The sequence below is a fragment of the Pempheris klunzingeri genome, chromosome 13, assembly GCF_042242105.1.
Source record: "Pempheris klunzingeri isolate RE-2024b chromosome 13, fPemKlu1.hap1, whole genome shotgun sequence".
NCBI lineage: Eukaryota > Metazoa > Chordata > Actinopteri > Acropomatiformes > Pempheridae > Pempheris > Pempheris klunzingeri.
The window spans coordinates 19,156,545-19,175,843 of NC_092024.1; the positions used below are offsets into that span (position 1 = coordinate 19,156,545).

Sequence of the window (19,299 nt, forward strand, 5' to 3'; positions counted from 1 at the left end):
TTCACATACAATATATTTATCACGAGTGGTGCTGTAACAAAATACTGATACAACCTGAGTAATCACTTCCTCAACCAGGTTTTAAGCAGTTTCAGGTAAGTAATTTTAAATTCAAAAATCCAGTCTTTTTAGTATAAATTTTCCTCTACGTTCTGTTTTTAGCTTGATAAGAAAGCAGTTTTATACAACACATTTTTTTAAAACACAAACACGATTTTCGAAGACACTTGATTACACAAACTTAAAGCTTTTTTTTGCACAAAGGACTGCAGAATTTCGTCATGTTATGGTGTGCATAATTGTACAGCCACAGCAGGAAGTATTACAGAGACCAACAACTTTTTCATGCAGTCCTTTGCACACCCACAAATGTGGGTATTGTATTAAGATATACTGCGAAAATATAAACCTAAACTTTATGATCTGTTTAATTTTTCACAGATCCGTCATTCTCATTTTTACACACTGCTTGGAGGAAGGAAGGGTGGAATGAATGTTTATGTAACTTTATGACCAAAACTACAAACAAACACTCATGTAAACCAAAATGAGTCAGCATATAGCCAAGATATCGACACACATCACTCAAAGTACGTCAACTCAAAAGTAAGAAACCTGAATCACCACAGTGAAAAACTATTTTTAATTTCATATACAGTGAGAATTACTAATGTACAGGGATGGTTAAATCTGTTGCTTTCAGGCAGCTTTGGCTCCAAGTTTCTGCTGCAGCTGCTTTCAGTCGCCTGAGGTATTCTTACTTCATTACCTCCTGATCAAGTGAAATACACCCTGAATTAACCAGGATTGATCTTAAAAGTTCCTACTTTTTCTGGTAGTTGTTTACGTCTTCAAAGACCTGGATCCTGCATGCTGCTATTTTGGAATGCACGTCCACTTTAAAACTAAACTGAATTGGTGCATTGAAAACGGATATTTTTCAAATACGCTTCATATGCATATAAACATGCAATAAAATGACATCCGTTCTAAGTATTCTGACTGTGGACTGTGACTTGTGCTTTGGTTATATCATTGATTAGTAGTTTTTAAAATGGAATGATTTTATATATAAAGGGTAGGAAGAGCAAGAGAGTTAGAAGCCATCTGGTTAGTGAAACTGCTGGAACCTTCGTCAGAGATTTCTGAGCAACATCTCAAGCTCCCAGCATTTTCTTCACCACGTAACCAGGCATGCTGTAGAGGAAAAGAGCCAGCATGGCCAGCAGCAGGAGAGCTGTGACAATCTTGATGGTCAGCCACTTGTACTGGTTGCAGACCAAGTTTTTAATGGCTTTGAAGGGAGTGAGGAACCACAGAAGGCTGGTGTCTGGCCGGCTGGAAAGACAAAAACACACATGATCGGTAATGCACACTTCAAGTGTTGCGGACATTTCTACTGTTGCTCTTTTTCTTCCTACGCTGAATTTCAATGGAAATATTGTTGCCATTATTGAAACAATAAACAAGCAAAAGTCAAGACAGAAACAATTTACAGTATTTTGAGAACTTAAAGATGATTCTAAGTAGGAACACACAGAAGATATGAAGAAACAGTGACTTACCATGTAAAGAAAGAAGATCCTAGGTACAAGTCCAGAACTTGGTTGAAGTAAATACGTGAAAATGTCTTTCCTCATTTCCGTAAATTGCTTATTTTGGTTATTATTTCATTATGTAATTTTAGAATTTGTGTTTATGCTTGTTTTATGTTTGTTTTTTATTAATGACCGATTTATCTTTTATTTATTCATGTATTTATCATCATTTTATTCATCATAGTATTTATCTAGTCATTTCTAGTCTGTTTCACATTAGACCACTTTTTGGAGTTTTAGTCAAGCTGGACTTGCAGCAGCTGAACTGTGTGTGTGCGTGCAGTTGTGGGTCTGTGTGTTTATAGCGAGGGTGAAAGGCAGACAAGCTGTAGGATAAAGTGAACAACGCAACAAAAAAATAGACCAAAAGAATGATCAGTATCTTATTACGGATCACTCTTTGCCCAGTAGGGTCATAACAGAACACCCTTCATACTTGGGTTTCTCCAGTGGCTCCGGTTCGTTGCGTCCTTCACCGGCTGGGCTTTTCTCTGCTTCCTCTCCTGTGAGAAGGTGCAGCTCTGCTTCCACTTTTCCCTGAACGGCCAACAAAAACACTCTCAGTCAGAATGAGGTTTTAAGCTTTTGTTCAACTTTCATCTTGCCAGTTTTCTATTTCTAGTCGTTGCAGTCATGATCAACACTTTGGCTCACTTTTTACATCGACCTACCGTGAGTTCAAACTCGTCTTCCTCATTTCTCGCCACAAATGGCCACCAGCCTTTGATCCTCTTCTGTTTGAAGATGGAGACCGTGGGCATCTCTGCTTCATTTGTCACCATCTCAATGGTGCACTGCTTGGCAGTCTTCGCACCACGTGGAAAGCGGTTCAGGTCCAGCTCAATTGCACCTATAAAAAGATATAGTTAAGCTCAGTTGAATGCAAGGAAGGTTAAGTGGCATGGTGGAATAAATAAGAAGTGGTTACATGACAGATCCATGTCTTCACATGGTGTGATGAGTTGAGTTGTAAAATGTACCAAAACACTTATCCAATTCGTAGGAAAGAAAATTAACTAGACTTGAAAAGTGGCATTTGATCAACAAAACTCTTAAGTTTCCCAATAAGCAACATCTGTTTTAAATCTGTGCCATTAACAGTGACTGATGAAGCCAAAGGTTATTATTATGTTATCATATAAGTTATAATATTTGGTTATTATTGGGTTATAAATGATTGTCCATTGTACCTAAGAAGTCATCTGCAGAGAAATGATCAGCGTCCCACACTTGCAGATTAAGACGAGCTGGGATCTTGTATTCAGTCTCATCCCAGGCAAACATGGACTCTTTTTTTGAGATGACGATCTTCTCTTCAGCCATGAGGTAGTCGAACGGGTAGACGAAGCGCCAGTTGAAGTTGCCCTCCCCGGTGATGGAGTGATAGTGGACATCTGTGTCCTGCTTGTCCTCCTGCTGCCCTTTCAACCAGCTTTTCCAACAAAGCAAAGCAGCAGCGTTTTTAATATCCGGATGGCCTTTTTTGTCATTACAAGCTGAATCAGAGCCAAATTATGGCTATTTCTATGTATTATAATTTACAGTGGTTGAGTTGTGCCCAAAAATGTATAGGCAGGAATAAACTCTCAGAAAAAGTTGTCATAAATTACCCTCGCACAAATATGTCACTCGATTTCTCGCCAGTGAAGATATCATCGTCCTCCAGAACGACCTCATCTGTGTTCCAGACGATCACCCTCAGTTCAAACCTGGACACAAGCAAAGACGATGTATAATGAAACACTCATGATAAGAACAAGCTCTTCCTTGATCAAACCTATGTTTGATAAAGCATATAGCTGTAAACTAAAAGGTTCATATGACTAGAGAACATACTTCTTTGGTTTCCTTGGTGAAATGTCAAGGGCAGGGCCTGGTGCAGTCATATCCTTAGGGAACATATCCACCCACATCTCAATTCTCCCCTAAAAACAATTAAACACAAGGGAATGACATCTGTAAGTATGCAAACAAAATGTATACATACAGAAAGTATAAAGATTCTTGATTGAAAGGTTGTTGAATGACACACTTGTTCAATTCCCTGTTTATCAGGATGGAGCAGTGGTCGGGTTTCCACATGTTCTGGGGCAAGTTTGCAGCCGACCCGTGGGATTTCCTCCCAGTGCTTCAACACAGTCAGAGCCAGATGCTCATCAGTCTGCTTCTTCAAACCTGACAAACAGCATCAAATAATCCATGTGGTTTAATACCAATTTGAGTTCAGACTTTTACATATGGGTACTTTTAAAGTAGTAAAATCATGATTAAGTGCTGTTAATATTTCCACACAGTATTTCCAGTGCAAAATGTAATTAGTCAAATTGAGTGGAAGAAACAAAAGGGTATGAGTGAACATATACCGTTTTCATCCTCTATCTCAGTGGGTGCCATGAAGACACGGTTCTCCACCTTCACTCGTCCTCCAGGGCCGTAGTGAGGCCCGTCCAGTTTGCCATCCTTACACAGCTTAGCCAGCACTTGTGTGGGTTTCATTGGGTCTCGCCACACATTGTAACCATGTCTACAGAAAAGAGAAAAAGCAGTTAGAGTTACATTAAAAACAAAGCATTATCTAAATCTATGCTAACCCTACAATATCCTATCCTGTATTCAGTAATTCAATCTTTTTCTACAGTCTACCACACACTGCTTTGGAGAGTTCAGTTTTTCGTTCTTACATGGCATAGTTAGATGCAATACCACACGTGGCTCTGTGTTTGCTGTAGAAACGGTTCTCAAGGTCAATTTTGGTTTCTCCAATCAGATCATCGGTACCCACCAGGTCCCAGTCATAAATGGACACGCTGAGTGTGGAATCCATTGGGAATGTGGCCTCTATATCAAATGATCTGATGCGATGAAAAACACAGCATTTGTCAATTTTCAGGCATATTCAAAGTGTGCATGATATAGTGATAGCTTTGTAATATCATATAAGTAATGATACTTTTATTACTTACTTGCCAAACAAAGGGTTCAGCTGTTTTGAGATGTAGTTCTCTTTGTCTTTGATCTCTGTCTTTCCCAGTTTGATTGCAATGTATGGATCAGCTTTCCCATTAATGTCAGCAGGATGCAGATCAGTCGCCTACCAAAACAACCAAAACAGGATAACTTAAGAAGGAAATGGGCAATCTGAGCATTTTCTTGGTTATCTACAACAGTATTCTCATTAAAATGCAGGTGCAGGTGCAAATGCACAGTGCAGAGCACATAGCCTACCCTGATGACATAGATGCGGACGAGGACGTTAATGGGATCGTTGTGAGGAATGTTCTGAAACATTCCCATGTTGGAGTCGAAGCTCATGTCTCTGGCCATGTCATCTGACACTTTGTATATGCACATTGACCCCTAAAGGGACACATTGAAAAAATGAATGGTTATACTACAATACACGACATGTAAAATATGCCATACTGTCTACAATTTTGTCCCAAATGTTTATATGGACAATTAATGAAAGATGAAGAAAAAATAACTTAATCCTCGTACACATTCTTTTTTTTTATGATTGTTTTTTAGGGATTTTATGCCTTCATTTAACAGCAATAGTGGAAAGAGGCAGGAAAGAGAGACAGAAGGGGAATAACATGCAGCAAATAACCACCACATTATTGTGAATTGCTGCTCAGGGCATTTGCACCCATGTGGTATGCGCGCTAGCCACTTGGTTATCAGGCCGCTCTCAATCCACACATTGTGTTCTTACTTTGAATTTTCCAACAATTCTGTCCTCATCCAGCACATTTTGGTCGTCATCATCGCCGCCCTTTCCCCTGAACAGATTAAAACTGTGGAGCCAGTCCTCAAAGTTGTCAAAATCACTCTCCAGTTCTTTAGGGTACACCTTGTTCGGGAAACCAAGAATAGTCAAAATCAAAAATTTGGCTCTGAAAGATCGTTTTTTTTCGAACCTGTATCATCTTCTCATGCACTACCAATCAGTATACTGTATTTACACAGCAGGTTGAATGAGAGCTGCTTTCAGCTTTAGTGCTTTAAGTGTAGGTGCTGAGTCCACTACCTTCAGCTCATCCAGCTTTGGCTTTTTCTTCTCAAACGGATCTGCCAGCCTTTTCTTTTCCTTCTTTCCTTTTCCTCTCTTAGTGCCTTTCACAGGAGAGTCATCAGGTTTGATATCTGAGTACAGGTTAGCGGTGAGGACGAAGTGAAGAGGGGGAGCGGGGGTTGGAGGAGCAGAGCACTCAAGACATGAATTCCACATGAAAGTTGCCAAAACCAGCTGGTACTGTATACAACAAGCATATCATTGAATTGTATACAACTGAAGTATACAGTTCAGTGGAGATACTTGTCGGGTGGATGCTCCAGGCAGGGAACTGTGTAGTCTGTGTAAAGGTTATTAAAGACATGCTCACAACTTGACCCGTTCTTGTCATTACAATCAACAGTCAAGTCAAAGTATAGTGTTAACTGCTGCTGCTGCATGCATAATATACTGTATTGTATTATGTCATATTGTAAATAATTGATTCTATGAAGCCTGGTGGGCACAGAAGAGGATCGAACATTTCTATTTCATGTCACTAAAATATATGCTCAGCTTGTCATCAAATTGAATTAACTGAATTTTTTGATTTTCTTTGATTTGTCATTGACAACTTTCATGGCAAGCATACAGTTCATATGCATATATGGGAGAGAAAAAGTGGTTGTCCCACGTATGGAAATTCGGATTCATGTCAGCATCTACATGGAGGCACTCTTGGGCTACGAGGGCTAAGAGGTTCACTACTGCACTGTAGGGGAAAACAACAATGAGAGTTAGTGAGCTAATAAAAGATGAGCATGCATTACTAACAAAGAAAGTGTCTCAATGTATCTCTCTGTTTTATGACCTTGCATGACACTTAAAACACCACAAATCTGCTACTCCACTACATTAAGACAAGACAAAACTTGTAGCTACCACAGTACTAGATTTAGAGTCATCACAGAGCTACACAAAAGCATGCTGGATAACATAAAACTTTGAAAACAAAACACAGGTCTTGTTAACTGGTTTTACCTCCACCATCTGCAATGTCCATGTCATCTTTGTCCTCTGAATCTGACAGAGCAGCCTCTTGAGCCTTGAGAACCTGTAGGAGCAGAGGGTCATTTCTGAAACAAATGTATCAATATCCTAAACAACATCCTATTTAGGTCTGAGATCTGAGTTGAAAAAAAAGTATGTAATTTTAGCTCATACTTTGTAACACTGGCTAGCATTTCTTTAAACATATAGCTCAACCATATCCAGCTACTGGAGTCAGTAAATCAAAAGAGTGGCTGACACTCACCTCTGTCAAAGTTTCAATGGAGGCAAAATATTTGGACCACCAGTCCAACATGCTCTCGTCAAGTTCCTCCTCTTCAATCTCATCACCCTTCTTCCTCTTCCTCTTTTTCCCCTTTCCATCCTTGTCATCATCCTTTTTATCCAAGACGCATTAAACATGTTGTCAATAAAACTTTTGGGTGTCTCGCAGCAACATAAAATCTTTCTTAACAATAAAATCTTTGATTAATTAAAGAGTAAAGAACTTTGCTTACCTCAACTTTGACCACAGCGTCGGAGCACTGGGTAGAAAACCAGGTTGAATAATGTAAAAATAACGTGACAATATTTTTCTGTACAAGTACACACTGGGTCTAATACGTGGAATAAAGATTACATCAAAATTAAAAAACTGAAACTTACAGAGTCTAGTTTGACCACAGTGTCCATCTTCTTATAACCAGGGTCAGATTCCATGTTGACGACAATAATTTCCTCTGAAAGATAATTGGATGTCATGAATGTGTTTATCTGTACAACTGTAAGCTGAAGTTCATGGGAACCACGTTATTGCACAGGCCAACACATACTGCACTTAATATTTTCAATTTGGATTACAGTATTTGTTCCTAAGAGATAATAATGACAAGAAAATGGACGACGGTGTAATCTGACTCCAGGTTTTACTTCCTACCTGTAGTGGACCAGTTGTTGGCCTGCTTGTCTGTTGCCCTGTAGATGAACTTCCGCAGGCTGGTGACAGCATTGGAGCCAACCAGAGTGTAGCGGCCAAATGCCCTGCAGTCCACCACTCGGATGTTCAGCGGTGGGTGAAGCAACTCGTTCTCAGGCAAATCCTGATGCACAAAAGATAAGAACAATTCACAGGAACTTCTTTTTTAACGTTAGCACTCTTCTCAGGGCATGTAAATATGACTTTGGTTTAGTAAAACATGATGAAAAGCAAATGTTAATGGAATATAATTTAAATGCTAAAATACCACTTCAAACCACTTGACAAGGGTGCTGAAGTTGGGGTTCTTCTTGTAGTTAGGGATGAGAGCAGATTGCACTCCCTTTCCAGCACATTCAACATCCACACGAGGCCGATCCACCTGGGCCAGATTCACCCTCTTCAAGTCCCTCAAACCCCAGAACAAAACCTGAGGAATAGGGGGGGGGGGTTCAGTGACTGTTACTAAAATGCATTTTGCTCCTTATAAATAAATCACACGGATCGAATTAAAAGGTAAAGTTAACTCGTCACCTCAATCCTGTATTTGCTGAGAACTGGTCTGATTCCCAGTGGGACAGGCAGGATTGGGCCGCGGTCCATATCTGTGGGACCATCTATGGGCGGCAGGTCAGCTTTCCCATTGGGGCCAATCTAACAGACGACATAAGAAAGCATTTATTGTATTTTGCCAGATCTGACGACTTTAGTCATGTAAACAGCACCCAACAACTAGATGGTGCGTGTGTCTGACAGCTTAACCTGCAGCAGTTCAAAGGCGGCCAGCATTTCCCCTGCGGCGCAGTTCCCACGGTAGATCTGGTAGTACTCCAGCTGGGGAGGGAAGCGAGGGGGACCATAGTGCTCGTCCGCCATCTTGACCACAGGCTTGGCAAATGTTCTGCCCATGAAGTCAGCTTTACCCTAGAAATATAAGGGTAAATGAAACCTAAAATATCCAAACCATAAAACATGAATTCTGTTTTGAATATTTGAAAGAATGGTCCTTTTGGCTTACCATATACAACCTGTTCTTATTACAATGCCTTTATCTAACAAAAATAATCATATAAGGTTGCTTATTTGTCCTATCAGAAGAAACATGGCTTGGCATGCACATGTTTCTAGGTAGACTGCATAAGCATTGAAGAAAACAAAAACAACATACCTAAAATAACCAGTAAACTGCAAAACAGACACATGTATTCATGTAATGCTAAAAGATCACTGAATGATTCCTTAGTTATTATACAATAAATATTAAATCTCTCTTGCAGTTAGTGGTTATGAAGAGTCTCTGTTGGGCACATACAGAAAGCACAAAGTTGCACTTAAAGGAATGCAACAGGCATAAGTTCATCAAGGAGGGTCCATCTGTCCTCATGGACATATCTTATTCCTCTTGCATGCCTTTCAATACAATCTACTCTGCACACATTGCAGTGCTTCTAGAGTATATCAAGCCATCAGAATCCACACTCTACTTATCCAAAGGGTCATCCAAAACAAAGGTGTTATTGCCAGGAGCAAATATAAAATTGACAGTCAGCAAAAGCATTCTTTCAAATATAATTCATATCAGGTTGCTATCGACACTTGCAGAAGTGGTACATATCAAAAAATCCTTTAAAATCAATTCAACCATTTAACTGAAGAAGAAGTAATAGTAAAACCCATATTGAGGGCATATCTCACACTGGTTTCAGATCCATTACTTTTCAAGTGAAAGACAGGCAGACTCTTAAATTATTAGGATGATAAGGATGGACGATTGCTATCTGGAAATTCAAGCCGTGTGATGGTAGAATGGTTGCTCACTTTGATACAAATGGAAACTGCGAGCCGTCTCTATTTCAAAACAACCCTTACCACTGTGTCCTGATCATAGATTTCAATGACGATAATGGGGGGGTCGTCTCTCAGCTCGCTGGCCTCTCCAAACAACTCCACATTCTCAAAGACCAGCAGCTGGTCCCATGTCGGGCACAGAGTCTCAGCCAGCACCTGAGGAGATGCAGGACCTTCAGTGCAATCAATCATATCTCAGGCTGGCTTCCTAAAAAGCCCTTTGAGTGTGCTCACCTCAGTGACTTGGCTTTGTGTTGAGAAGAAGACTCTCGCAAAGGGATCAGACAGACCTGTGCTATCAGCAGCAAACAGGCTGCGAGCTTGGTACATGTGGACCCTCAGCTGGAAAATCTGTTTCACTGTTACCAGACAAAAATGTTCAATAATTCATCAATTAGTCCACAAATAACACTTTGTGTGCCGTGCATTTACAAAAACTATAACTATATATCTGAAAGATATACTAGACTTATCTTAAGTCTTACTCCTGAACAATATCCATACTTTATAACATGTGTACTATTTTTTTTGTTCTTTTCTTTTTCATTTGCTGCTTTTTCTATTATAATTGTATATATTTTTCAATCTGCGTTAATCATTTCTTTGTCAGCCGATAAAATACTTAACATAGTGTAAAAAAAGGTGCCAGATTTTTTAAATGGGGGACATCTCGTTTTATTGGCAAGGCCTTTATTTCAGACTGTGTGTCAAGTTGACATAGAAGACATATTGAATTGGTTGGTGGCCTTACTCATGTAGGTGAGGCTGATGGGAGGTGAGCATGGCAGACCAGGTCCTCTGGACAACTTATTTTCCTCAAATCCATTGGGCAGGCCGCACAGGTAGTCTTTGCGCTGTTTATTCAGACCCAGCCACAGATAAATCTCTATCTTGGACTGAACTGTCCAGCCAGCAGGCCCAAAACCTTTCTTTCCAGGGATCTTTGGTACATGAGGAAAAAAAACTAGATTATCTAATTATGGCACAACAGACTGAGCATGGGAAATTAATGCTACATTAAAAATACGATGCAGATTTGACTGATTATCTAACTATATTTTGTGTAAACTCACCCTCAGAAAGAGTGTTTTGACTTTGCCACAGTCCTTTCCTGTCTCCTCTTCTATACTGGAGTAAAGGATGTCTTTGGATGGAACACGAGCATAAGCAATGCGCTTCCCATTACTTATCATCCATATGAAAACATCAGGAACGCTGTGTTGAGGCTGCAATAAGAAATCATTTTCACGTTAAACATAAAATGACTGCAATGACAGAAGCATGTACGACAAACAAAATCATCTGTAAACAGTAGACATAATGTCAAAGATCTTACCTCATCGGCCAGGAAGCGCAGTTTTGAGAGGAAGTTCTGAGCCAGCTTGATTTTATCTCTCACTGTGCTTTTCTTCACCTGTGACCTCATGGCTTTAGCTTGCTGGCCGATGGCCTCCTAAACCCAGGAACAGCCAAGCATTTAGCAAGACTGCACAAATACTGACAATCAACAAGCAGGAGAAAAGAAAAACACAGCTGTTCTTTAGTTGACATACCACTTCTGACATGCACAACTTCAGCCTCTCTCTGTCAAGTTTGGTTCTGCCAGACTGGTTCTGGTCCTTGTTTGCCAGCGAAAGGAACTGACTGAAAGAAGTGGAGCTCAGTCAGTGTCAAAGTCTAGTGAATCTATTAGACCTAGCGTTCAGAACAGCTCGTGTTTACATTATGGAGTTTAAGTTGACTACAGACCTGCAACCCTGGCTGAGCTCCTCGAGGACGCCTCTCAGTCTGCGCTCAGGATAGGCCTTCTCTGTCTTGATGATCTCTTGCACATCATTCAGACCATCTTCCTGTAGCAGCAATAGAAGATGTTTAGACTCACTCAGCACTGGTCAGAAACTGTCTTCAACGTGTGTAAACTGTTTTATTTCTATCCTCATAAACTTATCGTGCATGACTTGCCAGTTTATCTGCAATGTTGTCTATGATGTTGGCATTGTACAGCCTCCTTCTCTGGTCCTGCCACCAACTCTTGATGTAGATGCACGGCTTCCTCTCAAAGTAGGGCAGGTGGAAGTAGTTTCTGAGGACACAAATTAGGAATTATCAATCATTGTAAAACATGTACTATTTAGAACTATTTTAATTACCTTAAAAATAAAATCATAATAAATCTTTTTCATTAGAATATGTTCATTAAATCTCTTTCAGAACTACAGTTGTTTGTTGTTATTTGCACTCTGTGATGATATTTTTGCTCTGACCGGTCAGTGATGACAGGTTTCATAGGAGGAGTCGTCGCCACTGAGGTCAGGTCCCCGTCATCATCCATCTCCTCCTCACTGGAGTTGTGGATCAGTTCAGTTTCCTCTTCGTCACCGTCTCCCTTCTTCCCCCTTGTTTTTGGCTTGGCAACCCCATCAATCTCGTTTCCATAGTAACCTGGCACACAGTAACTATATTACTAGTCGCACCTTTAAATGTGCTGTACCTTCAACACATGATGATGAGCATACTTGGTCTCCAAACGGCTTGCTTTCATAAGAACTATAGCAACCACACTATAATGTTAATAACTTATGGTAATTCCTAAAACTGCCTTGTGCACATGTTGGTGAGTATCACACTCCTCTTACATAGTGCCAGTTTAGCAGTAGGAATTTTTTATTTTTTTTTTTAAATCACTGAATTATCACTAAATTCTGCTCAGCGACTACACTTAGAATGTGTTTGACTGGCCAAAGATTCAGTTTGAGCCTCAGGATGAAACAATGAGAGATATAATGAAAATTAGATAATGAGTAGATAATGGAAAATACCTATGGTGACCTCAAAGTTGATGGGCTTATCACCAATCTTTCTGTCAACCATTGTAGCCTCCAGGAAAGACCCAAAGAGGAAAAATTCCTCCACCTTCCCAGTAGCAGCCTGAGAAATAAACAAAGAAGTGTGAGAATCTGAACATGGGTAAACGCTGTCTGACTTTCATCACTTTTTATTCACCAAATAAAAGTTAGAAACTAAAAAAGACAATTGAATTCACCAAATTTAACAGCTGTCACACAGCTGACCTGACAATCCTGTAATACAAGCTGTTGGACAGTGAGAACAGAATCCCATAGGACCTGGGGTTACGGTGCTACTATGCTCAATTGAGTTTGCTGTGTGACTTACATTGTCCACAAACAAAAAGAAGCCACATTAATGCACACAGCAAGTTAATAATGCACCAGGTGGGCTAAATAAAGATAATTAATAATTCACAATAACCGCAGCACAATGTCCTGTCAGTGGGGGTAACAATTGGCTTCCTCTGCATGGCTGCCCATCCGAGCAGGGACCCACCTCTGAGATGTTGGGTACTCCCTCCAGCTGCACCTCTGTGGAGCTGGTAATGTCAGGCGAGGAGGGGTCGAGGATCTCCACACCCAAGCTGATGAGCAGACGGGCCCTGAAGGACACTCCCTCCCCGAGCCCTTCGTTTAACTCCTGGTACTCGTCCATCAGGGTGTAGGTACGAGTGGAACCGTACATGTTAACCCAGGCAGGTCCCAGCGTGGGAAGAAAGCCTGAGATATAAAGAATTACTATAATTCACATCTGATAGTTTGCAAATTACGGATGAAATGGTACTACCTGATAAATGCTTTCAACAGCAATGGATAGATTTGATTGCAAAGTCAAGAAACATGCATGCTTATCATTTACAACTGGGGAGAGTTTGTTCAGTTCAATTAAATAACAATTAAGTTGAGGGATGCTTCCTTGTGTTGTAAAGGGCAGCTCCAACTAGCTTCTGTCCATGTCAAAACAAGGTTTCAGAAACTCAAGACGGAGAACTTTTAGGAACAGAGCAAATCACCTTTGTCCCCATCATTGGAGATCTTCTTTAGATCCAGGAAGTGTGTTCCAATAGCAACGTCATTCACTTTATCGGAGTCGCGGATCTGGATCTTCATGCGCTTGCACAGTGGTGGAAACATCTCAGTGAAAACAATTTGCTCGTTCCAGATGGGCTCATAGCAGCTTTTTTGAACTGTTGTTTTCCCCTGTAATCACACATTACAACCGTATGTATGTTAGAATCAACTCAGGAATTGTACTGCAATTTATATTTTGACCTGGCTGAGATGAAGCAAATACAAAAACAGACGGCAGTGACTGTTTGGAATTCTTATTATCACTCACCTTCTGCCCAGCAAACAGCACTTGGACATAAGGATCGACCAGGTCCTTATTTTCTCCTATGAAGGCCTTTTTGACGTTGGCCATGATGCTGGTGTTCATTCTGGGGAGCCCCTCGGCTCTGTAGATCTTCAAGTAATAACGAGCCCACTGTCGCTCTGAAGGGACCCCCTCTGGTATTAAGAGATTGCTGAAAAAGAAATGTAACACAATTAAATTAGAGAACAAACAAGACATTAACATCTGAGCTGAAAGGATGCTTAATGCTTAAATGTTTAACGCTTTAATTTAGATGGATAAAGCAGTCATTGCGCAAATGTCATGTTATACAAATGTTACTGTGTGTTAAATCATGCAAAATGCTCAGTGATCACTATGATGTTCCCACAATTTATATGTTTAGAACAATCAATAATCAGAAACACAATAAAAAAGTAGTTACCCCTCTATATCATCTTCATCTGATTCATTGGCCTTGTGTGGAGTCTTTATAGTGTCTCCTTTGGCCACAACCGCAATGTCACACTTAATGTAGCCTTTACAACCTGCTGCTATGTCATCGGGGTCAGACAACAAAGCCCACTTGTGGTAAAACTGATGTTCTGCAAGACAAAAGAGGAGACAAACTCATTTAAACATCAGTATCACTGGTTCATAACAACAAAGCTGATCTTCACTGATTCTTTACCAGGCTGGGTGTAGATTGTGCCAACGTCCAGTTTAAAGCTTCCAACCAGTGTTCCACTACGCAGAAGGTTTTTGGAGTGAATTACCTAAGGGTTGGTTATAATAAACATTAAAGCATTAAATACACCAGTCTCGTAGCAAACAAAGATTTATATTAATTGCTTTGATGTTACACTGTTGTGAATTAATCAACTTACCGACAACTTCAGGATTTTGTCAAACATGACATCTGGAGGGACGTGGAAGTCAAACACAAAATACTGGAAAAAGAATTAGTGACGATACTGTTAGTGTCAACTCTGTATTTAGCTTTTTCCCCACACAGAAATGAATGTAGATGTTGTAATGACTGACTCACTTCATTGTAGTATGGGCAGTTGGTTGATTCCTTCATTGAGGTGTACTTTTTATCCTCTCCAATCTCCACACAGACCATTGGATCCATGTTCAGTCCCACCAGCTGCCTGGCTTCAATCACTGTCACACTGACCTGAAATTAAATGATTAAACGATCATCTCAGACTGCAAATGAAGATTAGCCACGCTTGAGTAAGTGCAATCATAGTAATATATTCTACAATGACTGGTCAGTAATTCACAAGTGGAAACTAGGAAAATAAAAGACCTGGGCCAATACAATGACAGGTAAGCTTTCTCTTACTTGGTAATCTACTGGTCTTCCAGAACTGGGCTCCATCTTTATGTCTGGCTTTGATCTGTAAAACAATGATAATCACACATTGCTGACAATCTTCAGAGAGATTCACATGGTTAATGATATCAAAGCAAATGTTTAAAAGGCAGCCATAGCCCAACAGAGGAGTGCTTGCCTCTTATTTGATACGTTAGTGGTGACGGCTGTGACTGAGGCCAGTGAGATGGTGTCGGGATCTGGGCCTCCTCCCATGAACATGTCCTGACGATCCAGGTTCTCTGTCTCCAGAATAGCTGGCTCATCTGCAGATCATAAGAAAGACACACAATAAGGACAACATGTGCTAAAACATTGTGTTTTATTCTGAAATTTATCCTGGAATCTTTTTGCAAAAGTCACAGACATGGCATAACAAGTGAAAATGGCCATATATGACATTAAAAGTAGAAACAATGTGTAATACCTGCAGTAAAGGTGAGTGCATGTTAGACTACAACATGATTGGTTAATGAAGGCTGAAAAAGCTACAGGACATTTACAGGCCTACAGCAAGATCAAATATGGAAAAGCAAGTAACTACTGCCTATGCATTTTTCAGCTGTCGTGGGCTGAAAGGGGCTGTAAGCCAGCAGGAGTTTGTAATATCAGCCAGGATTTCCAAACTTAATTGGCCTGATCCTCTATCATCCTTCTTAGCTACTGATACCTCCGTTTCTGTCCTCCTTGTGTCCGCGGTGCTTACTGCGCTTCATGGTTCAAAACAATTCTTTCTGTGAAAGAAAAAAAACATTGATATCAATATTGTTGATGCAAATGCTTTAACATCTGTATTATCACCTAATTATTAAAAACCAAAGGGTTAACTAATGTTTTATGCATGTTCATCTCATTTTCTATGCATGTTCTGCAGCCAGAATCTCACCTCATCTGTCTCAACAGCTACAAAACCTGTTGCTAAAGAACACAAGTGTAAAGCAGCAAAGCCTAGACTCAACCACACTGGTCTACTTCAATGTATTGGAGACAGAAAGAGGCCAACTAATTGCAATTAAAAATGCTCAAGAACAAGGACAATGCCTAGATTATTGAAGGCATTTAAAACATCATGTATATTTCTTCAAAAACAAAGCATATGACTTGGGCAACAAATTTAAAAGTGTCATGACAGAGCTGACTCATTTTAAGCGGGGGATCTGTATGCTACCACACCCTAGCCTTCAAAAGAGCCTTTCAATTATTCAAATCAGCTGACCTTAATACATCAATTAAAGAGGATACATTTCACATGCATTGTGAAAAATAATAGTTCAAATAATTAATCCAGTGGTAGAGGGTGCCCTCTCCTTCTACAGTTTAATCTAAAAAGTCATCATTTTTTTACTGGTATTTTCAAAGGAATACACAAAAACATCCCCCTCAGGAAGGGCTGACATTATGACTATTTTGAATAATTTCCTTACATCTTCAGAGTTGTGTGCAATAGTCAGAAATGGTGAAATACGGATGGAATACATCAAGACTACGCACCATAACTTTTTAAAAATGTGTCACAAAGCTTGAAATTTAGTCAAAACCAAGAGTTTAGCAGCACCTTTATGAGCTAGATGTGGCACAGAAAGACTTCTGTTTAGAAAAACCAAAAAGCATGCAATTAAAAACAACTGCAAGAGACCCCGAAAGACAATTTTTAAATATTTCTGCAGTATCCAAATGAAAAACAACTGTTCAACAGCTTAACAGAACAAACATTAGTCATCAGTCTTTCAAGTATGCTGCAAAACATTGAGGCCTAAATGCCAAAAGCTTTTCTTATGTCTGATCTTTGCTTAACATGGCGTAGCTGAGGAAATAATATAACACATACCATACAAGAAAATGATGCTCTTGTCTCCTTCCTCTGAGTAGCTCCAAGAGGTTTCCTGCAAGGGAAACAGGAACTTTGTTTTTCCTCTGAGATGGAAGCGGCGCTACGTAAACATTTTAGACATTTACTCAGCAGTAAGAATAAGGCTACAAAGTAAAGTTGTACAGAAAAGAATTGGGTTTGTCCAACTCTGAAGTTGGGCAGGAGTGATGTGATACACCAATGAATAGTGCATGAGTGTTGAACCCGAGACTGGTAACTATAACTAGGGACTGCTGGGAGACGTCACAGTGAGCAGAGTCTGCCAATCCTCATAGGCTAAACACAGAACAAAAAAAAATAATACCCAGATTTTTGTCTTAAATCCTGAATCATCCTTTAAGATGGTTACCTAAAAGCAAACCAACAGCTTATACATGTGGGCCAAGACACCATCAAATTAATACAACTGATAAATGTAATTGTATAGTGCTTCTGCATAATGTAGCTGAAAAGGCCTCATCCTCACTGAAGCAATGAATAGTCACAAAGTATAAGATCAGATAAGATGATTTAGAGGTCATTTGCATGCTACAAGATGAGGAGAAACGCGCATTAAATTGGGGAAGCTTCAAAATGCGTGACACGAGGTAAACAATATATTGCCATGTCACTAGTGATAGAATTTCATGGAAGTAAACAAAATGTCAGCCCAGCCTAGTTGGAAGAATGCTCCCTTTTAATGTTTAATAAGCTGCTGCTCCAAACTGGGTCCTGGTGCAGACACACTGTCTTTTGTCAAGGAATCACCAACTGGTGTCAAATCCTATTTGCAACGCATTGCGGTTTAAATTCATTCAATTTGGGGGGTTAGAGGTTAAAAACTGACCTCAATTTAGAATCCTGTGAGTGCTGTTGATAATTTTTTGCAAGAGGCTTTTTTTACTTGTATAAATAAGGAAAATGTGGAATGATTTGTTTCCCCACAAACTAAAAAAACACTGTTAAAAGGCACTGATTATGTTGCATTATTCCGCTGGGTTGAGGCATGCATTAGCAACTTCTATTCAATACAACTTCTATTGAATACTGAAGCACAACTCATCATCTCATCAATTACACATACAGCCAGTCTGAAAGCCATACGTCAAAGTCTAAAGTTGCTGGTATCCGATGAAACAAGTCTCTTAATTATTTACGTGCTCCAGTCAGTGTTGCATGTGGCATCCTCATTAACTGGAGGTATCACTGTTCACAACAAAATAAATAGATTTTGCTTAAAAGGAATAACAGGGAAACATGTTATCATTACTATTAGCTTGGGTTAATATCTTAATGTTTTACCCATTTAAGGAAATCATAGCATTCTACGTACAAGGATACAAATGTAAACCAATATTTAGCAGATATGTATCAAACAAAACAGCAGCTTTACGCAACTACTTTCTTGTCTTTACCAAGAGCTGCAACAGATGCATCCTTTTCCTACCTGCTTGCCTGGAGGAGTGTGATACTCTCAGTGACACCAACCTGACCACTCTGCTGAGGGATTCTGCCCTTAATTACATGATTCAATACCTGCGACGAAGGGTTGAGGAGACGTCCTAGTTCCTCCAGGGACGGCCGGTAACCATGTCACCAACCGTGCAAAGTTACTGGTTGCCCTTGTAGTCTAATATACTGACCTCATTCTCTGATGGGTGTTGTCATCAAACGCAACTTTAAACACTTTGAAGTTGACATCAGCCACCAAACCACTGACTTTTCACGTCTGATAAAGAACATATAAAGAGCAAGTATTTAACTTGATTCAATTAACAATCATAAACTCTCAGTGGAGATACATTGTCTCAGGTGCAAGATATCATCTTAAAAACACAAACCCCTCATATTTATGCAAAAAGAAAAGAGATATCATTTGTATTTTGAATTAATATTTAGGTAACACTAATGAATATGCATGAGCAAGCAACCCAGCCCTTAAACTGACACCTTTGACAATGTCGTCTAGGATGAACCACAGAATGACTTGATACCAACCATGCAATCTTATCCCATGTCGGTTCAGTGTCCAGGGCCCTTTTTTGGCTGTTGGTTGTAGGAGGTTTATCACCATCTTGTTTGTGCTTCAGTGACTCTGTGGGCACACCACCTGACCGCGGTGTAGTGTATCCTTATGACACATTTCAGACTCTCGGATGGGGGAGTTTGGCAAGCTGCACTGGTGAAACACAGCCAGAGGGCATTGTTATTGTTGGTGTCAGGGGGGACATTGTACAAGGTAGCAAGCACGTAGGGCCCAGGTGGATCTGCCCTCAAGTGACCCAAGTAACTTACTTAAAATTAAGTGATAAACCTGAATGACTCGCTTATTTATTCAATGGCTGGAAAGCCTTGCGCCCAATGGTGCTTAGATGCACACAAATGTTCAGTATTTTAACAGTACTTAACCACTTAACCATT

At 40.0% G+C, this 19,299-nt stretch overlaps 1 protein-coding gene across 1 annotated transcript; it reads right to left on the reverse strand.

Annotated features, from left to right (window-relative positions):
* Nucleotides 1-1,157: 1,157 nt before the first annotated feature.
* LOC139211534 (otoferlin-like) lies at nucleotides 1,158-15,745 on the reverse strand. The gene is made up of 41 exons (XM_070841749.1): nucleotides 15,700-15,745; nucleotides 15,169-15,295; nucleotides 15,000-15,054; nucleotides 14,697-14,828; nucleotides 14,536-14,598; nucleotides 14,340-14,424; nucleotides 14,094-14,253; nucleotides 13,655-13,841; nucleotides 13,329-13,515; nucleotides 12,812-13,035; nucleotides 12,286-12,394; nucleotides 11,731-11,908; nucleotides 11,429-11,549; nucleotides 11,216-11,316; nucleotides 11,020-11,110; nucleotides 10,803-10,919; nucleotides 10,540-10,692; nucleotides 10,218-10,407; nucleotides 9,701-9,825; nucleotides 9,488-9,622; nucleotides 8,381-8,542; nucleotides 8,153-8,272; nucleotides 7,887-8,048; nucleotides 7,580-7,742; nucleotides 7,309-7,382; nucleotides 7,161-7,187; nucleotides 6,908-7,039; nucleotides 6,634-6,706; nucleotides 5,629-5,744; nucleotides 5,314-5,451; nucleotides 4,824-4,955; nucleotides 4,562-4,689; nucleotides 4,280-4,450; nucleotides 3,962-4,122; nucleotides 3,631-3,773; nucleotides 3,435-3,523; nucleotides 3,209-3,307; nucleotides 2,789-3,030; nucleotides 2,270-2,448; nucleotides 2,035-2,135; nucleotides 1,158-1,338 (listed from the first exon to the last, which is right to left on the reverse strand). Exons 1-41 carry the CDS (start codon nucleotides 15,743-15,745, stop codon nucleotides 1,158-1,160), a joined length of 5,379 nt encoding a protein of 1,792 aa, XP_070697850.1.
* Nucleotides 15,746-19,299: the final 3,554 nt, after the last annotated feature.

Bases quoted from the DNA above. Each gene is read 5' to 3' on its own strand.
- LOC139211534 (XM_070841749.1), bottom strand. From the start codon at position 15,745: ATGAAGCGCAGTAAGCACCGCGGACACAAGGAGGACAGAAACGGAG. The intron at 12,395-12,811 runs GTGGGTCCCTGC...TTTATTTCTCAG, and splicing joins GAGTACCCAACATCTCAGAG to GCTGCTACTGGGAAGGTGGA. The intron at 8,543-9,487 runs GTAAGGGTTGTT...TTATATTTCTAG, and splicing joins TCTATGATCAGGACACAGTG to GGTAAAGCTGACTTCATGGG.